This window comes from Rhopilema esculentum, chromosome 11 (genome assembly GCF_057945365.1).
Source record: "Rhopilema esculentum isolate cy_ngs chromosome 11, ASM5794536v1, whole genome shotgun sequence".
Taxonomy (NCBI): Eukaryota; Metazoa; Cnidaria; class Scyphozoa; order Rhizostomeae; family Rhizostomatidae; genus Rhopilema; species Rhopilema esculentum.
In genome coordinates this window covers 7016228-7035362 of record NC_142825.1, presented here as the reverse complement: position 1 = coordinate 7035362, position 19135 = coordinate 7016228, and the positions used below count along the sequence as shown (strand labels likewise).

Sequence of the window (19135 nt, the reverse complement as noted above, 5' to 3'; positions counted from 1 at the left end):
TGCTGAATACCCAATGTGAATATCACATATCACGCTCACTATCAGTGATCACACTTCTCTGCCAGGAAGAATTAACTCAAAACATGTTCACCTGGAAAAACTTCAGGTGGACCCAGACAAGAGATATATAAACTTGTTTCAGATACAAGATATCAAATGCAATTTCCTATCAAGTTTCCAATAAAACTGACAATAAGCTAGTTTTAAGTGTATCTAAAATGGATTTTGACTAGAGGAAAATCCTAGTCAATATATTTACGCTTTGTTTTATCAACATGTCCCATAGTTTCGTCTATTGTACCCTGGTGTAATGCTGTATTGAAATAGGAAAGGTCTTGCAAAGTTTTAGAATAACCTTTACAATATAGCTCGTAATGAAACATTTTTTAGATTTTGAAAGTACCCAAAATAGGATATAAATAAACCACGGTTTAATAAAAAACACTGACATTGAAATATCAACAGAAGAACTATCAGCTAAAAAAAAGAATTAAGCATTTTTGTACAGCTAGTTATTTTTTTGTAAAAGTGTTTTTAACAAAATTACTCTGGATTAGAAAAACTTTGAAACCGGGCTTATCAAAAAGAGTTTTAATAAAATTTACAATTGAGCCTATATTTTTTTCTTAGTAGGAATGGATTAGTGATCAAACTTTTAAGTTTTCTTGATGATTCTTTTTAAGAACAAATATGCCCATTCTTTATTTCTCATATCCTCCATATTTCTCATAAATTTTCGTGGCAGCTCTTTCTTTTCCTCCAACAGCTGACTTCTCTCTTTTTGTAATGTTTCCGAGAAAGTTTTCGTTAACAAACAGATCTTGTTTGCCAAGTTTAGGCATAGCAAAAAACGAAAATCCGTCAATTTGTGCTGGCACCAAGTTATTCTGGATCAGGTTTCGTGATCTATTTCCTAAGCCAAGCTGTTACTTGTTGTAAAACTTGGACAATGACCGATTTCTTCGATCAAATTCCAATATTTAATTTTTATGTGTCTTCTCTGGTAAAAAAATGGCAGCAAAGCTAAATTTAAGAGCATATTAAAGGGATTACCAAGCACAGTTACTTAGAGAATGATATGACACATCTCTTTTCACTTTTGTCTCAAAAAATTTCTTTTGCTCTCCAGAAAAGTGGGGGGGGGGTGGGGCAGAATTCTCGGCATTGGCGTTACGTAGACTTTCCGGACGTAAATAAGCATCGGGTTTACTTCCTAAATTCAGCACTTAATTTTTAAGAGAAAATTGCAGAGAAGGCTCTTCCGCAGCTGGGTATATATGTTTCCCACCTAGAGTTTTCGATCTACGTTCTGACGTCTTGTACTATGAAGAGTGTCAGGCAAAAAGCTTTAGGATGTTTTAAGATGTTTGGTTTTATCAAAGCCTTTTTTCAATTTTTGTAACAACAGATAATTCTTTATCTTTGTTATAAGGAAACAAAATTCTTTTGATAGGAAATTACAATCTGATATTACAATCATATATTTCAGCAACTAACTGAATCAATATATACTTTAAGATTGAAGATAATTTCTTAAAAGTTACATCAAAATAACGCGTAGTGCTATAATTGAGGACTTGCTAAATTTTTGTCCTAATCTTTGTGTTCTTGTATTTGTGAAATCTTTGTGGTTTCGTCTTAATATTCATTTCTTTTTCAACAAGATGATTTGATAAAGAATCGTGTCACTTGGCTGTGACTGCCAAATTTGGGGTTTTTTCCTTATGCCCCATCAGCAAAGAGAATGTGATTCCAGCGATGGCTCAATCAATAAATTCAACGTTAGCTTTTGGTCCACGGAAAGAAAAGGCAATTTCCCTACCAGGCAATTTCCATATTGTACTAACCTTGACAAGTGCACGAAACATGATAGCCGAAGAGAGAGTTTTCTCAACTACGTAATTAAACGATCTGAGGAATTGTTTACAGAAAACGACAAAACGGAATGGTGTCTAAATTCCTTTTCTTTAAAACTGCCAATGTCAATTGCCTAATAAATAAATTGACTGTAACTAGCCTACATTAATAAAATGATAAATATTAAATAAGCTTCTTAAAGAATAACAAGAATAGAATAAAATTTTATCGGTTAAATACAGAAATGTTTTATTGAAACGATGTGGCCGTAACAGGGACAAACACGGATAAAACTGCAGAAACAAACTGGTAAATAGTCAGGATTACTAGCAAGACATCAATCAAAAAGGGCGACAGTAAATTTGGTTGACTGACAATTTTTTCACCTATTTTTTTCAACGTGTAGGAAGAGCAAAAAATACTTGTCTGACTTTGACTTGGGGGCGGGGGTTATAATCGTGCTTGACATTCCATCCCTTTTTCAAAATTAACGTACAATGGGTAATTTCATCTCAAAATTTGGTTGGACAGCTCTTGGTCAAAAGCAGCATGGTTGCAAATCGATTAGCTTAGATTTCTAATATCATTTCTAATTATCGGCTTCCCTTAGCAGAACAAAAGCAGTATTCAATTGTAAATACAAGAAAATATATGTAAAAAACGTCGGAGCATGTTTCATAGTTCGTAAGTTTACTATCAGCACATCAAAAGTAAGACACTGACGCTCCTCAAAGACAACAGAGAGCCTTATGTACTCTAGAAAAAAACGTAGGGCAATAGAGTGTCCAAGGAAGTTCCTACAACGTATCCTTTCGGCGTTAATAGCTACACCCATTTAAATAATTTCAATTCTACACCCACCCCCAAAAACGATAAATAACATTTTATGAATATAATTAGTAATTCAAAAGTGTATAATAATTGACGTAGTCATATTGAAATTGGTCTTCCCTTTAGCTTGCACAAGCTATTTATGCAAGCAGGTGTCTTGCAGTTTTTTGCTTAGGGCTCATGATAGCCCTAGCTCTTCTAGAACATTCTTCAGTGACGGGACTTCTCCATCCTACGCAACATACTATAAAAATGAGGATTCTCGTAGGAAAAAGAATCTTCTTTCTCGGTACAAGGCAATAAAAACAATTAATTGCCTAATAGTTAATAAAAAGAGCAATAGAACATAGTACAGGAAAAGGTGCATTAGAAGATGACCAACACGGCAGTCTATAACAAAGAATCTGAAAACCTAGAATGCTAAAATCACTGATAATTGTATTTCTAAATAGAAAAAGTTCCAGGAAGGTACAGGGTCATATCCCATTGAGGACAAGAAAAAATTTAGAAATGAAAGGAAGAGAGTGAAAATAAATGTGAAAGCTAATGAGTGGTATACTAATTTGCCACTCTGCTAAAAAACACTCTGCTTGAAAACCTGCAAAACCAAGAATGGTGTTATGCAAAGGAAAGCTTTGGTGAATGAAGAGCTTACTTCACTTGCAAATCAATTAAGCACATCAATTAATTAATAAATTAATCCAGAAAGGAAAGGGAATTTCTTATAGATTAATTCAATGAGAATTTACCTCTTGAACAACATCCTGTTGAGACACTGCCTTCAGCACTGCATTTTTGCTAGTTTCCTGGATTTCACCACCAATGATCAGCTCATCCAATACAAAGTAGGCCTTAAATCAAAATATCAAATATTTGATTCAAATTGAAAAATTCTTTGAGAGAACAGGTAATAGTAGAAGAAACAAATAATTTCCCCCTAAAAAACAACCTTGGACTGTAATAGTTTTCTGGCAATAAACTTTACAAATCAAAACAAATCTGTTCTTAAAATATGCCATATTACATCCCACTGTATACTAAATTAGGCCACATTAAATTAAGCAGCTTTTTATAAATTTAATAACTTAATACCATTAATTAGGTCTCTCAGGTCAAAGGATTGAAACAAAAATACATGAAAACCAAGAAAATTGAGCAATTGTTTAAGAACAAATAAAAAACTTTAAACTTCAAAAAAGTCAAGATGGTAATAGCAAGAAAATTTTTAAAAAGTTAGAAGTGACAACAGAACTTGAGATCAAGTTACTATTGTGGTACTTAATAAAATCCAGTTACTACCATGCACAGTGAGTTCATAACATCATGCGTTCAAACAAAATCTGGCTGAATTAAACCTGAAGTCTAATTGAGCAAAATAGAGAGATTTGCAAGATTTTTTTGAGCTAACAATAACAATTTATAACCAAGTATGAAATCAGATGATGCAATGTTCTATGGGGATAAAACATCTGAGGTGTTGGTTAAAATTTTAAGTAGTTATGTTTCTTTCATTTAGGAATAATTCCATTAATTACCTTTTCAAAGTTGAAAATTATATCCAACTCACAGACCTGTGAAAGAATAAAAGTTTAGCAACGTAAACTTTGTACAAAAAACACTAATGCTCTATTTTCTATTTGAAAACTTTTTTTCATGTATAATACTTGAATAACTCAGCAAACTTTTCCTAAATTCTACAAAATAAAGAATCTGCATAAACATGTTCAAAACATATGCCTGAGGAATGTTCTTATTTGAGCAAGGTGCATTTAATTTATCTTAAAAAAATTTGTGTTTATCATGCACAAATCTTTCTAGCATTAATTGGCAACATCATTAGGAAGAATATAATCAGGCCTAAAATTTGGCAGAAATGCTGGTTTTGTTACTTTGCATTTTCTGCAAACACAAAATTACTGTAAAGGTAGAAGGTTTCCATGGAAAAAAAATTGTAATACATTTTTTGTACTTTAATGTTTTTTTGCTTTATATGTCTCTTTTCTGGACACTTTAATTCAATAGAACATGTGGAAATTTTCAAATTTTTTATCAACCTTAGAGTAAATTTAGCAGTTACGGGCCTCACGAGGAAAGTTGAAGAAAGTTGTGAAATTTGCATTATGAAAACGTGCTTGAAACCAATGATCAGAGAATTATTTTTACATTTAGCTTATTTGTGACAACAAGCAAAATTTAAACAAGTGTCTGAGCTGTTTTTTACATAGTATCAGTATTGACATTTGCCAATGTACATGCATCATGTCTTCAACTAGAAAGATGGCAGCAACACACACAAATAATGTTGTTGTTTCTATAACCTGTGAATCAGGGTTATAATGCTGAAAATGTCCAGGCCCAATAATAAAAAACAAACTGCTTAGAAAGCTTGCTTTGCGGAAAAACAAATGATGAAAGCTGGCAAAACTAGGTTGATACATACATTACCAAAGTATTTGTCCAAAATCTCCACATATCTATGAATGATTTCAAGAATAATAAGTTCATTGTCTCCTGCCTCTGCACCCACACAAAAGAACAAGCTTGCATACCTGAATAATAATAATGATAATAATAATAATAATGAAAACCTTTCATTCTGAATTCCAATGAAAATTACAATTACAAATCTCACTATTACAAGGTAATTTGTAACTGGCTAGCCTGTTTTTACAAAATAAAACTATTACAATCGTAGTAATGAGAAAAGAAAAAAATGTTAAAAGGGGAGTAGCTCTGGATTAGTCCAAGTTTTGTTTCTAAAGCAGAATATATAGTATGTGGTGCGAATGGAGATGACATATGACAAGACTCATACAGAAATCAAAACCTTTTTGGTGGGGTGTAGATCCTCAAATTTCTGAAAAAAAGGCTTTCCTAAGGTGTGACTGTTGGCAATAATACAAGATGATCCAACTACTTACAGTGAAAAATTTAGCCATTTGAGAATATAAAGACATTATTAAGGAAAGAAAGGAGGACAAGTATGGGCTAATCTTGTTTATAATTTTTCATATATCTTTGAAGTTTAAAACCTTGGAGTGATTGATAATTAAGTTTCTTAAACTTAAAAAGTTTTAGACAGTCTTTCTGGAAAACCCAACAGCAAAGGTGTGCTGTACCTTGCTGAAAAACCAGCTTTGTACAAGAACCAGGTTGATAGGATTGAATATTTGTTGTATCAAAATGTTCCATGATAAACATCAATAAAAAGAGAATTGTTCTATAACCAACATTGATAAAAGGTTTGTATCAAATAAAGCATTTTTCAACATGACCCAGTCACAAATCCAGAATTCATTTTTATGCAACAGACTAAATTTCTATAAAATTGAGGAATATCTGCAAAAGGAAATTGTCTTTCAAATCTACTTAAGTGACAATACACAATAGGATTGTGAAATATGCCACCAGGGTAGATCTAAAGTAACAGAGTAAGACTAATATTGTTAACGACAGAACAAGTCATATCAAACAGTAATAAAAACCATATCACAATCTAAACTGATGTGTCCCTAGATATGGAGATAGATAGATATGGACAAAGCATGAAAAAAATTGGCAAGAGTCCCAGACATTAATATAACCCTTTACTTGGCGTTGTAGCTGATTCTTCATCTAACAAAATAGTTTGTTATCCTAAAGGGCTCAAATCAAGTCACATCTTCCAATTCAATTAGCTAAACAAAATGGATTAGCTTATATTTAATCTCCCATTTTATAGATATACAAAAGAAATTTAAGGAAATTGGTAAATACCTTTTGTATATTATTTTCATATCTTTATATTCAAGGAAGCTACACATTTTTGGCTTCCTTGATAAAATCATAGTTGTCAAGTCCCTTGTGATTTTCTTCTTATCCTTCAATGGCATGGCAGTGTACCATTTTTGTAGTCTTAGCTTCCCTTGTCTACTAAACAGCAGAATGAAGTTGATCTGTGAGAGAGACAACAGTTTTAGAAAAAGATCAGCTGTAGAATACATTTAGAACAGAAAAAGAATGGCAAACAGGCTGGAAAGGTTATAAGATATTTCAGGGCAACCTTTCTAAGGTGAAGTATGAGGCTTCTTTGGTTAGAATAATTTTAACAAGATAATACTAGACCAAACAGCAGAAACAGCCTAAAAGCATTAGGAAACCGCCATTTAAGGTGGCACTTCCATAAATCCTTATGAATTAATCCCATGGTGGATTATTAATTTGTGATGTTTTTGGAAGGGGGCTACTTTCAGTCGAGGGCTCAAACAAGGGTATGAGCTTTTAAAAATTATCTTAACATCCTCAAATAAATAGCCTTTGAAAGCATATTCTCTCTTTTGCTTCCAGGTCGGGAGCTAATATGAGGCAAATAATTTGTATGAGATTTTCAGGATAATGTGCGTCTTTGGTATAAAAGACATTTGGAATTAAAAGGCAAGGGAGTTCACCACCTATTTAGCTTTATGACGAGCACTACTGGGCATGCTGAATGTCCAGGGGTGTTTTTTGAACAGGGGCATTTGCATCTTCAAAGGGATACTTTGGTCAAAATTGTAGAGGTTTTTGTGTTTATATTTCTTATAGTATTAGCATTAAACCACCTATAAGAGATTAAGATTTGCTGTGAAGTATTTGTAACAGCTATGAAAAATTTACATATTGTATAAAGTTTTATGGCAACAAATCAATCATACTCTGATGAAAATAACCAAAATTGGAGTTCTGTTTTTCCAAATTCAAAAATTTCTAAAATTTGTTTGCTGTTCAGTTTTTTAAAAATTTCTATTACTTGCATCATATAGTGTATTCTGACAACAAGGAAATTTTCATTGATGCATTTTTAGGAGCACTGGAATTGGTCATCTAATTTACATCAGGCCTCTCCCGGAATAAAAAGCACAAGGGCTAAAAAAGACCATTGCTGGTTTGGCTGCGTGGACTATTTAGCCCTTCCAGAATTTGTCAGTGGCGTAGCGTCTATGTATGCTACGCTTGCGGCGCAAGCGTAAAAATTTATAGACAAGTTCTAAAATTCTTGCAACACTTTCAATGCATAACAATTTCCGCAATAAACGGCTTCTCTTTCTTGTCATGAGCAGCATGCAGTGAACTCTAGCGCCAACAGGCCAATTGGCCCCAAATTGGCTATTTTTTCAAGTAAACAGATCGCTAAAAATTATGAAATTCGAAAAATCTGAAAAACTGAAGCCCCTCCACATCACTCTTTTCGCCTGTCCAAAATAAGAGAAACATGTGATGCTCCAGTGCAGCTTCAGTGCAACTCGAGAGAAGCCTCTGAGAGAAGTGAGAATTTTCCGGACTGGAGCTTGCGGTCGGCCTGAGCGCAAGCCTTCCCAAATATTTGATAATCCACAACATTTTTCTACCTATAAGCTGCTTTTTGCGAATACTCTTTGCGTGATACATCATTTCAAATCCAATTATTTTCCTTTCTTTACTTTGTGACTGTTGAAAAGAGAAAAAGTTTCGTCAAAGTGGGGTCAGAGTCTATTTGTCATGATCCGCATTCCGTAATTCAAGTCAAAAGGCCGTATAGTCAGAATTTACGGACCAGGGCATGCGGTAGACCTGAGCGCAAGCCTTGCTAAATACATGATGATTTGCCGGGACTAACTTTCTGAAACTTTACACATGGAAGCATCTTCAATTCTAACAACTCTCACAGCTCACTATTTTCATCTTAGTTAACTATGAGAGTAAAAAATGAGCAGAAACTGTTGCTCCTGTTCGCTTAGGCTCTGCAGTGTGTTAACAATTTCGCAATGTGGAGAGCTCCTTCTTGCGGGAATCCCCAGCTTCATTATAGCATAAAAAATTCTTACATTAGGTGGGCATTAGGTGATGCCTTTTCTTGAGGAATATGAATAAGAATAAAATCTTTTGCAAAGCAGCTTTAGCACTAGGAGTTATTCTGAAAAGTTTTGCTAAACAATTGAGCTTTTTTCAAAAACTTTCGCATGGGTGATAATTTTTCCCTTGGCCCCTCTTCACTTTCCAACCTCTGTCGGAGCCTCTGATGCTAAGAATAGACACCTTGATTGATTAGAATTAGAGTACAAATGATTTGTTACTTTGAAAATCAAAATTTGCTATCACGATTATCATTAATTACCGCTTGTATTTTTTAGAAACTGAAATTACCATTACATTTATTCAACATAGCCGTATATTTTATGTTACCGCATGCCTAAGTTCTGCGCTCACGCTACGCCACTGGAATTTGTTGTTTATATATTTATATTTGGGTATATACGAGCCAAAAAATAAATTATTTTGTCTACTTGTAAGCATGATTTATGTCAAGAAGACAGTTGTTTTGTGTGCATTACTACTCCTTGGAGATGTTTTTTGCATTACTGCAAAATGGCGATGTTTTTTGTAGAAACACAGATATAATGAGAAGCATCCAACAAAACTCATCTTTATTCAAAAAGAAAAAGAGCAGGACAATGTTATTTTAAAGGGTAATGGAAGATTAAGTTGATTCGCATTAAAAATCCAAGAAAGAATAACTGAAATATACTTTTTTTCTTTAAAAAATTAAGGTCAAAGTTGAGTACTCCAGATTTTAACGGTATAGGAAATGCCAACACATATTTTTTAAAATTTTTTATAATTTGAAAACAGCACGGAAGAGCGAAACAATAACATGATAAAGTTTGGCAGATAACATAAACATAGACCTCAAAGCATAAAGGGAAGCAGAAATGCAGATCGAAAGTAACAAGAGAGTTCAGAAAGTGTGAATGATTGGTTCTATGTTTTTGACAAATTGCAGCTGCTTATCTCTCACCTAATTGAAGAGTGAAAGAGCAAAAACGATTTATTTCTGAAAGGTTTTCAATTTTTGGGTGTTTCTTGTTTCTTAAAGGGTGTTTCTGATAAAAAATTGTGTATTTGTAACACAAAAAATTTTGTACTTGACAGTGTCATGTAACAATTCTCATTCCTGATATTTTACTCTATCTGTTGTTCCTTTCCTGCACAATCATTTCCTATTCCATTGCTAGTTTTAACAGATAAGACTATAGTTTGTTAACATTTGACATCAAAAGAAACGGAAGTTACCTTTCTATAATGATATTCATAAAAACTATGTATCTCTTTGACATAATATAATTTATGAATACCCTGAATTATAAGGGTAGGTAGTTGAAACATTGAAGAGTGAGAAAAAGTGGACTCAATTAAAACCAAGGGTCCTTCATAAACAACTGTGTGGGCGGAAAAAAGCACTTGCAAAAACTTTTTGGCATGGGACTTACGGGGGCTATAGCGTGTGTCTCCAGGAAAAGGCCTGTTACATACAAGTGAAACAGACAGTATCACTTTATTGTTATCTTGGCAAGAATAATTTGCCCCTAACTATTCTTGTTTTCAGTCAGCTACCTGTCAAAGGAGTCAGCTTGAAAAACAGATTACAGATCACCAAGGTGGTTGCATGGGTGACGTTACTCAATGGATACAAAATCTGGACTATTAGTCAGAAAAGTATGGATAAGCTCAAAACCTTTGAGATGAAATGTTACAGAAGAATGATGAATATCTCATGGAAGGAAAAGAAGACTAATGATTTTATATGGAGAAAGGTGACAGAGATAGTGGGCAAGAAACCAGAATCAGTAGAAGAAATCATCAAGCGAAGAAAACTAAAGTACTATGGACACTAGATGAGAAAGGGAACAATGGCAAAGGTTCTGATTGAAGGGATAGTTGAAGGCACAAGAGGAAGAGGAAGGCCGAGTAGGTGATGCAAAGAAGACCTGAGGGAATGGAGTAGAGGATGGGAGATGGAGAGAATAAGAAGAGCAGAGGAAACAAGGTAAAGACTTTCCTTGTTTGTCTTTTGATTGCTTTAAGTCATATGCACATAAACATTGAAATGTCACTATCCAACCCATCATCTTTATCTAGTTTCCAAATAACTACAGTTGGGGCCCTGAAGCAGCATCTGAATCAAAACTCTAAAAGCAAGAGACATTTGCATTTTGGCTGCAGACATTATGCCTACCATTTGAAATGAGTTTCTAATTGAAGAGATTTCAAAATTGTTGTAGAAAAAAGCTTTTGCAAGGATTTTCAATTCAACAAACATGTTAGTAAGGAGTTTGAAAGCATTTCATAATTATAATCAATATGGTCTCAGATCTATACATCACCGTGGATCAAAATGCTGGAATGAAATTCCTTTAGATATAAAACGGTCACCGTCTGTTCATATCTTTCGTCAGAGACTCAAAGCCTTTCTTTTTGAAAATAATTATTGTAGCAGATTATAGATAGTAATCATCACTATTTTCCTCAAAACGTTTTCTAGTTATATTCATCAATTAAAATTTTCCTATAAGGGGGTGGCCTCTCCTCGATTAGCTTTGCTACTGAGAGACCTCCTCCTCAAAAATTCCTCTTCATGCAAATTTTCTAAATTTTCTGTAGTTTTGTTTAGTCTTTAAACTTGTATTGTAACTTGTAGCCTGTCGTTTATTTTAATGTTTTGACAAAATTTGTATGTAGTGGAATTTAAAATTATATATGAACTGAACTGAATCATAATTATCGAGAGGTAGCTTTTTAGTTAAAACAGACGATAGCATCTGTTTTAAATCAAAGAACTTAAATCTGATACCTTTTGTGCTAGTACAATTACCAGCGACGATTTTGAAGTTTAAAAAATCGATTAAAGATGACACTAAGGCATGTAGAGACATTCCCTTCACAAATGCTACTTCAGAGTACTCACGCTTCCTAAGAAATTTCTTCATCTAATTTCATACAATTTTAGGGCATCAGGCCTGTTGAGCTAGATTGACCACTTAAGTGGAAAGGACTTGAAAACAGATGACCTGTTCTCGATGTTTGTTCAGTGTAGTTCAGCTGCATCTCCATTTTATAACTAAGGTGTATCTAATCGAAATATGCAATCAGGCTTTGGAGTGAACGACTTTTGATTGAACGAAGCTGATGTGGACGAATTGGTCAACCGCATGCATGGCAAGCTATCAGTTGCAAACAAAATTTGGCATATTCATTCAATACCGTTCATTTCAGGTCGTATCACATTTTTCTATGGATGAGCATTGAAAACTGACACCTTCTGTGAAATATGACTCAGTATATAAACTGGAAATTTGATCATCGGAAGCTCAGTCGATCGAACTCACACAAAAATAGACAGCTCAACATAGATCATCTTCACACAGCTTGACTCTTCACTGTATGAAGATAATTCTTAGCACCAGACAAGTGGCGATATTCATCGTCTAACGTAACTTACCATCTTCTGTCAAACAAGAATCGAAACGATGTTATATATCTAAAGAAAATCTTCTTCCTTTGCGATTTTCCAACATTCAGAAAACGAAGACCTTCGCGCAGCGTTTTACTCCCAACTCATGTTCAATGGCTTGGGAATGAGGCTCTTTAGTCTTTTATACCCCAATACAATAACAAAGAATGGACAAAGGTGTCTAAATCGCACAATTTTCCACATCATTATTCGTTAACTTTCTGCAATTTTCAAGCGGAAAATATGGAAGCAAACTGTCTTGTATTTTTTTATCTCTATGCTTGTACATAAATTCTAGCCTAATTATATTTAATACAATAAGGACTATACTTACATTTGGTGATATTTACTTATAGGTTTTTGTTTCATTAATTATTTATTAATTTTACTGTCAGTGAAAGACCTATATTATACTTAGGATCTGTGCAATAAATACATTACGTTGTACTGCTTTTGTATGCGATTCACTTGAATTGATGAGAATAAGCTGGCAATTTTTAACTGTGGTTTACCCCATAAATCCAAGACCACATCATAGTTGTTTTAACATATAGTTCCACATCTTTCTTTGAACCTACAAAACTTCATAATTTTTCTTTCTTTCATTACTATACCTGATGAAAATTATCACATGATGTGAACACAAATTGTTTATCTTCAGGTTCCACTAATTATCATATCTCAGAACAGGTTACATAGCTACTGCACATTAATTGACCTAGAAATGAAAGCTTGATAACATTTTTCAAAAACCATAAAGCTGCAACAAGGAGAGAAAAGGAAAGAAGAAATACACATTTAGCCCAAAAAATCAAATTCTTTTTATTCTCATTTAATCTTCTTCCTCTTCCTCTGCTGCAATTTTCTTCAGGAATGATGCCTTCTTCTGGGCCACACGGTTTCTCTTTTGGGCAAGTGTCATCTTCTTGCGGTTCCATCTGTAAAAAAAGGGTACAGTTACAGCTATGTTAGTTTAATCTTCACTTCTTCACTTGCTGTCTTGCAAAAACATCTTTGAATAAAGGCCCTATCAACAATTTTAGGCACAGAATTTTGGCTAAAAATGACCAAAATGGCGGATTTCTACCCCACTTCGAAAGCACTCGCGTTCTAAAAAACGTTCAGCTTTCGAGGGAAATCCTTGACAATGCTGCGAGAAGACATGAATTGAATGATAGTGACAACAACAGTGACATTTGTTGTTAGCTTTTCCACAAGTGCTATATCTTTCTTTTGCAGGCAATACATGTTTTTGGGAGGGCTGTCAATAGCCTGCATCAAAAGTTTGGCGAGGGCATTGGCTATCACTCACGTGAAATGAAAAGGCCTGCCCTGCAAAATGTTACAACAAACTGACGTGAAGTGGTGTTCATTAAAAAGTTATATTTTAAGCTACACTGATCAGCTACACTCTACAGGAAGGCTCATATTATTCATAACATTCATATGAAACAACACCTTTTTGGGTTATCTCCAGGAAACATCACAACTGTAACTATAAAGAATCTAAAGAAAGAGTAATAGACACACATACCTCTTCTGTTTTTCTCCTTCCTTCTTCTCTTTTGGTTCAGCTTGCTTTGGACTTGGATCAGCTCTAATAGCAGCATGTGCTTTTTTGTACATCTCTTCAACCTATGACATGAAACATCAAAATAACTTTGCATTCTGATAATGATGCAATATGTGATTCTGAACAAAATGAATGTCTTCTCTCACAGAGAAAAATAAACAAAGAGAAACTTGACTTTTTTACCTTTTGATCTAGATGCCTAAATACTTTCATAAGAATAAGGTATGAGACACAAAATAATTGCATTACACTTTAATGCAGAATATAGACTTTTCTTCTATTGTCTACCAAATATTTTCCAATTGTAGTGTATACTTTATAAAATTATGCTTGAAATTTTTCAAGAAACATTGACTAAAGATTTAGGACACTCTTTATTTCAAAGCTGGGCAAGATGAAGAAATCTTACATTGTCATGAGTGATGCCATTTTCAATGAACTTGGAGAACTGTCTCTTGAAAGCATCATCATCATCCTCTTGTAATGATTTCATATATGATGCAACATGCTGCCCAAAGATGTGGTTTCTATGCACTTCAGGGTCAAATTCCTTGGCTTCATTATCATAGCCAGGGAATCTCTTGTTGCTAACAAATTGAAACAAGATATTTTAAGATGTCATCTCTGATTAGCAGAAATGTAATCTTACTATTAGTTCAGTAAAGATCGGTAAAAGAAATGAAAAATGAAACTTGTTAAAACTATAAATTAAACTTGTGGGCTAAATTTTATAAAAAAGCTAGTTTGCATATAAACAACGCCTGATGGTTTCATTAATTGTCAAACTAAGATTGCAACTTAGGATGGTCCTCTTTTATACACCAAATTAGGCAGAGCCCTGCCAATACAGCACTAAGCATTATGACAGATGGTAAAACAAAAGTCCTAAAATTTACACCACTGCTCTAGCTATCAAATTTTAAAAAGTAAAATGAAGTTGAGGAATAATTTAAAATGTCAAAGCACCATATCTATACCAAAAATTTTCATAAACATTTCAAAATGCTGCATGCAAGAAAAAACAGATCATTTGAAAAGCAATATCAGTTCTCTAATACCTGTGTGGGATGTCAAGCCCACCATCAACAGCACCCTTCAATACACCAAAAACCTTGGCTCCAGTTGTGGTTCTTGCAAGACCAACATCTAGATAGCACCGGAATGGTCCTGGCTGTCCTTCTTCTCCTTCAACACAGTATTCATTACCATCTGGCGCTTCACAACCCTTGTAAATGTCAGCCAAGTTCAGCTTGGCCAAAAGCTATGAATGAAGAATAAATCTGCATTTGAAATTTAACTTTGTCTACAGTTGAATTTCAATAACCTATAATGATAATTTAGACCAAAAATGTTGCTGTAACAGTTTCTTGAAAAGCCTTTGAAGACAAGTAAACAACAAGTCATGTATAAACATAATATTTAAATTTTGAATTTTCAACATTTATACCAATTCTATATAGTAACTCTAATTGATAATAAAGATATCACACATTATAAACAAATTCAGACTTCACAAAAAATTTTACAAAATATTGTGTAGGGTTTGGCCTGGCGAACACCCTCACCCCCAACGGCATGAACAGAACTACCAACTGTTAACTTTACAAAACAACTTATCACCTATCAGGCCGCCCTCACAACCCACACTATATTTTCTCTACCCATTGTAATCATCAACACTACTATTACTATCATCAACATTCCATTATTCTCAGTTCCATCAAAAAAAAAAATTTTTTTTTTTCATATTCACAGTCATCATTATCATCTTATTGCATCAATCTCCATAGCACCACCCACATCCCCTTACATCACCCACCACCCTTCCCTCCCCCACTTCCATTATCCCATTTTTCTCCACTGCCCTGCATTCACACCATTCAACATCCACCAATCCGGCACCACCATCTCACATTTCAAATCCATTCACTCGTTCGTTTCATTTACTCTGATGAAGCCCTGTATGCCGGGGCGAAATATTAGTATACTCTTTATATTTAAATTAAATATTTTGAAAATTTTATTTTGTCACATTGGATTCTCGTCGTCGTATTGCTTTGTTCCTGTATATCCTTCATTTTAAAATCTCATTGCAAGATTCACAGAATCCGGCGGACAGCCTATCCTGCGGTTCTTCCTTCTCACACACAGTTAAGGCAATACCTCATTGTGGTAAGGTAAATATATCATCAACTCTCGCAGTTTTCATTCTAACAAATTACATAACATTATTTAACTATCCTTACCCTTCTTGCAAGCAACAGGCCTGTACAATATGCAGCTGCATAATTGGTCAACCCGACCTTGACACCATATCTTGGGAGCTCGTGGGCATAAGCAGCACAAATAATCACATCTCCTTCAAGTTTGGCATACGCTATCTGGCAAATAACATCTTTGTTGGTGAATCGAACAATCATTCTATACTTTGGCGTGTTGTACTTGTTCTTATCTTGAATAACAAGTCTTCTTCTTGCATAGTAATCAGTTCTGCCCTCTGGGAGAAAATTTTTATTACAGGCGAGCTAAAAGGTCATTAAATAACTTTACAAATTATTAGCAGAATATCCCCTTATTTCAAAAGTGATGATGGAAAACTAATCAAAAAGTCACCCACTCGTGAAAGCATAAACTTAGCATTTTCTGTTTCTGACAATATCATTCATAAAAAGAAAGTACGGCAAACATCTTTCTATCATTAACTATGATAATAGTACAAAACCTTTTAAATAGGTAGGTTTATACATAGGGCACTGAGTATCCATTTAGGGAACATGTCACTATTTTAATCAGAAATGATCAAAATTTTGCGGTGATGTATGATGTTTGACACTTATAGCAAACTAAGTTGAAATTACCTCTTCTTCTCTTGAATTTTACTTGAAAACGCTTGAAGTATGCTTTGTTCTTGATGACTTTCACAAAACCCTAAAAGCGACACAGGTAGTTAGAACAACGACAATCTCCAAAAATCTTGACAATCGATGGCTGATTCAAATTCTATTAATTAAAAAAACATAGATGGAAGTTTAAGGGTGCCATTTTATACATAATTTTTGAGTAAAAGGTGCTCAGTTACCATGATTGTATAATTTTTGCTCAGGTAGCTTCGGTTATGGGGTCCACCTTCCTACCAGCTTGTGGAAAGGCCGAAATTCAGATTTTGCATGGAATTGAGGTTACCAGCCGAGACGAGGGTGGTCAGCGTAATGGCGGCGTCAAGGGAGCAAAGGTAATTTCACGTCTTGTGATTTTTTAACAGACCTTTTAACTCTCCCGATTTCTAATTCACCCTAAACATAAACAGAGAATTGAAAGGTATAATATCTGCTACGTCCATTGGCAAGTGCCCATTCAAAATGATTTCCACTGTCTCTAACCCAGTCTGCAGAGTATGGCATGTGCACACCGGAGATATTTTTGTGCAAAACCTGTTGCACACCGGGTATTTTTTAGTGTGGCAAATAGGATTGGTGTGGCTTGGTGTGGTCCCATATAAAATGTCAGCTGATAAAAACAAGCACAGTCGTGTATGAACAATTTGAGATTTCATCATAGTCAATAGAAAAACACTGGTCTGGAAGGCCGGCAAACATCAAAGGGCTTTTCGCATTATTTGAAAGCATGTTGAATTCTCCAGTCACGTGACAATATCCGTGCACAGCCTTGCGCGGAAGTGTTTTATAATGGCAGAAAACAACGAACGTCGCAGATCTTCTCGTAGAATTTCCCAACATAATGAAAATTCAGAGGTATCTGATGAAAATTTGGACGCAATCCTTGAGGCTCTGGAGTTAGAGGAGAGTTTGCAAAATGAGTTTGACGATGAGGTAAGCCTGAGTAGAAGATTTAAACCGATCAAGGACTGATAAGGGTCACGTACGTATTTCTAACGACTACTGGTTGATTCTTTCCATCTTGCTTGGTCTCTCAACAAAATTTACCACTGACGAAAATACTTGCGTTTTTTAATTTTTTCCTGAAAGATCAGAAAATTGATTCCATTAAGTCGGCAATGCTGTTCAGCTTTCTTTTTTCTTATCGGCCAAATTTCGGACCCTGATTGTTGGTATGTTTTCTGCATGGAGACATCAACATCGGTATAGAATAGATTTTGTAAGATCAAAGTAAATGTATACTTGAGAAAAATTAAATCCTTGATATCCAAGGTTTCAGCGAGAACCAATTCAGTTTCCAATGTTGTACTAGTTTCACATATTCAATAAATCAAATCTTTCAATTAGCTTGAGTAGCTTTCTCAGAATCGATCTTAGGCCCCCAGAGTTACCTTTGCTTTGTTTTATTCACTGTAATGAGATCGGTTAGGCATTTACATTGAATTATTTGTACCATTAACAAAATTGCAATTTTGAAATTGCATTTGATAAATATTCTTTAACATACTGTGAGAGGATTTATTGAGTTTCTTATTGCAAATATTTATTTAAAGGCTGAAATTGATGATTACAAGTGTAAAAATTGTGAAAAAGTGTGCAAGAGCAAAGCAGGATTAAAAAGACACGCAACCCTGAAACACAAAGACACATCTTCAAAAGCTGAAACACAAAGTGAGCCAGAAACTGCAGCTTTATGTGTTGAAGATTTCAACAGTCTCATCCAATTATCAAAAAAAGCTGCAGGAACAAATGGATGCTACCCAGACCTTATGATCAAGGAAATTGAATCACATCATGATGTGTATGGCCAGGACTCAAAGATTTTTCAGCAGTTTGTTCAAATATATGCAGAACTGTGTGCAGATGGAAACTCAGAGAAATTTTATTCAAATTTTTATGCAAAGATAGTCCTTGATGCACAACTATGCTTTCCAACCTTGACATGCCACTCTGCTACCTTGCTTGCAATGAAATTGGCCAATTGTTCACTTGCCCAGTATAAGAAAAAGATTCTTGAAGTTAATCTTCAAATTCCAACAGCAGCATTGACTGAAACTGAAAGGGCAGCAATACACTATCTTGGAGGGTATGTATACCACAACTTATATCGGAAACTCCAAAAGTCAAAACAATGGAAATCAGTGGACAGTCAACAATGTATGGCCATTCTAAAAGCTGCAAAAGCATTAAATGGCAGTGATCCTGACCAAGTTAATAATGCAAACCTGGTCACAATTCTCACCCGTGGCGGCTTGTGGGATATAAAAGCACCAGCTTTGCAAATTTTTGAAGTGGTTGAGAAAACCTTTAAAGAAGAAATTAAAACTAGCGAAGAAAAAAATGTTATTCACATACACCAAATTTCTCAAAAGCTGCAAAAAGACCCGGATATTGTATGCAATTTCAATGCTATTGTTGCAGATGCAGAGATTCCTTGCAACTCTGAATCTCTGATCTCGGGCCTGTTGATGAGTGTTATTAACTTATATGTCAGAGTAAGAGCATTTTCACATGCAAAAAGTTTAATGCAAAAATTCAAAATGAAGAAAGGCATTGCAAAGGCAAAGGCCTTACGTACGGAAATCAAAAGATCAACTGAACCAAGTGCAGTAAGGGACTGACCATACTTAAACTTCTTTAACTTAAAGGCATTGAGTCATGGTAAATAGGCTTTCTCTATAGGGGGTCATT

The 19135-nt window shown here is 34.5% G+C and overlaps 4 protein-coding genes across 6 annotated transcripts in view; 2 read left to right on the top strand and 2 right to left on the bottom strand.

Annotated features, from left to right (window-relative positions):
- Positions 1-1946: 1946 nt before the first annotated feature.
- LOC135694217 (AP-1 complex subunit sigma-2) lies at positions 1947-12624 on the bottom strand. Of its 3 annotated transcripts, none has more exons than XM_065212918.2 (6): positions 11963-12624; positions 6445-6623; positions 5129-5237; positions 4224-4259; positions 3438-3539; positions 1947-2932 (listed from the first exon to the last, which is right to left on the bottom strand). In XM_065212918.2, exons 1-6 carry the CDS (start codon positions 11963-11965, stop codon positions 2921-2923), a joined length of 441 nt encoding a protein of 146 aa, XP_065068990.1. In that variant the 5' UTR covers positions 11966-12624; the 3' UTR covers positions 1947-2920. The 3 variants fall into 3 exon arrangements, with proteins under 3 accessions (XP_065068990.1, XP_065068988.1, XP_065068991.1); XM_065212916.2 differs by having other exon boundaries at positions 1947-2920; XM_065212919.2 differs by lacking the exon at positions 11963-12624 and adding an exon at positions 11429-11919 and having other exon boundaries at positions 1947-2920.
- Positions 12625-12771: 147 nt separating this feature from the next.
- LOC135694212 (large ribosomal subunit protein uL18) lies at positions 12772-16753 on the bottom strand. Its single transcript, XM_065212912.2, has 7 exons — positions 16627-16753; positions 16406-16475; positions 15794-16044; positions 14606-14808; positions 13957-14134; positions 13509-13609; positions 12772-12912 (listed from the first exon to the last, which is right to left on the bottom strand). Exons 1-7 carry the CDS (start codon positions 16627-16629, stop codon positions 12807-12809), a joined length of 912 nt encoding a protein of 303 aa, XP_065068984.1. The 5' UTR covers positions 16630-16753; the 3' UTR covers positions 12772-12806.
- Positions 16733-19135, top strand: part of LOC135694209 (uncharacterized) — a 22601-nt gene continuing 20198 nt past the window's right edge. Inside the window, exon 1 of the mRNA XM_065212908.2 lies at positions 16733-16779. The gene's annotated coding sequence lies outside the window, so the exon portion shown is untranslated. The remainder of the gene's footprint in view (positions 16780-19135) is intronic.
- Positions 17202-19065, top strand: LOC148958964 (uncharacterized). The gene is made up of 2 exons (XM_089111660.1): positions 17202-17377; positions 17998-19065. Exons 1-2 carry the CDS (start codon positions 17234-17236, stop codon positions 19063-19065), a joined length of 1212 nt encoding a protein of 403 aa, XP_088967786.1. The 5' UTR covers positions 17202-17233.

Coding starts and splice junctions, on each gene's coding strand:
- LOC135694217 (XM_065212916.2), bottom strand. Junction 5,238..6,444: donor ATGAAAATAATATACAAAAG/GTATTTACCAAT, acceptor ATTATTATTCAG/GTATGCAAGCTTGTTCTTTT. Junction 4,260..5,128: donor TGGACAAATACTTTGGTAAT/GTATGTATCAAC, acceptor ATTCTTTCACAG/GTCTGTGAGTTGGATATAAT.
- LOC135694212 (XM_065212912.2), bottom strand. Junction 16,045..16,405: donor AAAATTCAAGAGAAGAAGAG/GTAATTTCAACT, acceptor ATTTTCTCCCAG/AGGGCAGAACTGATTACTAT. Junction 14,809..15,793: donor GCCTGTTGCTTGCAAGAAGG/GTAAGGATAGTT, acceptor CTTCATTCATAG/CTTTTGGCCAAGCTGAACTT.
- LOC148958964 (XM_089111660.1), top strand. CDS start 17,234: ATGGCAGAAAACAACGAACGTCGCAGATCTTCTCGTAGAATTTCCCAA. Junction 17,378..17,997: donor AAAATGAGTTTGACGATGAG/GTAAGCCTGAGT, acceptor ATTTATTTAAAG/GCTGAAATTGATGATTACAA.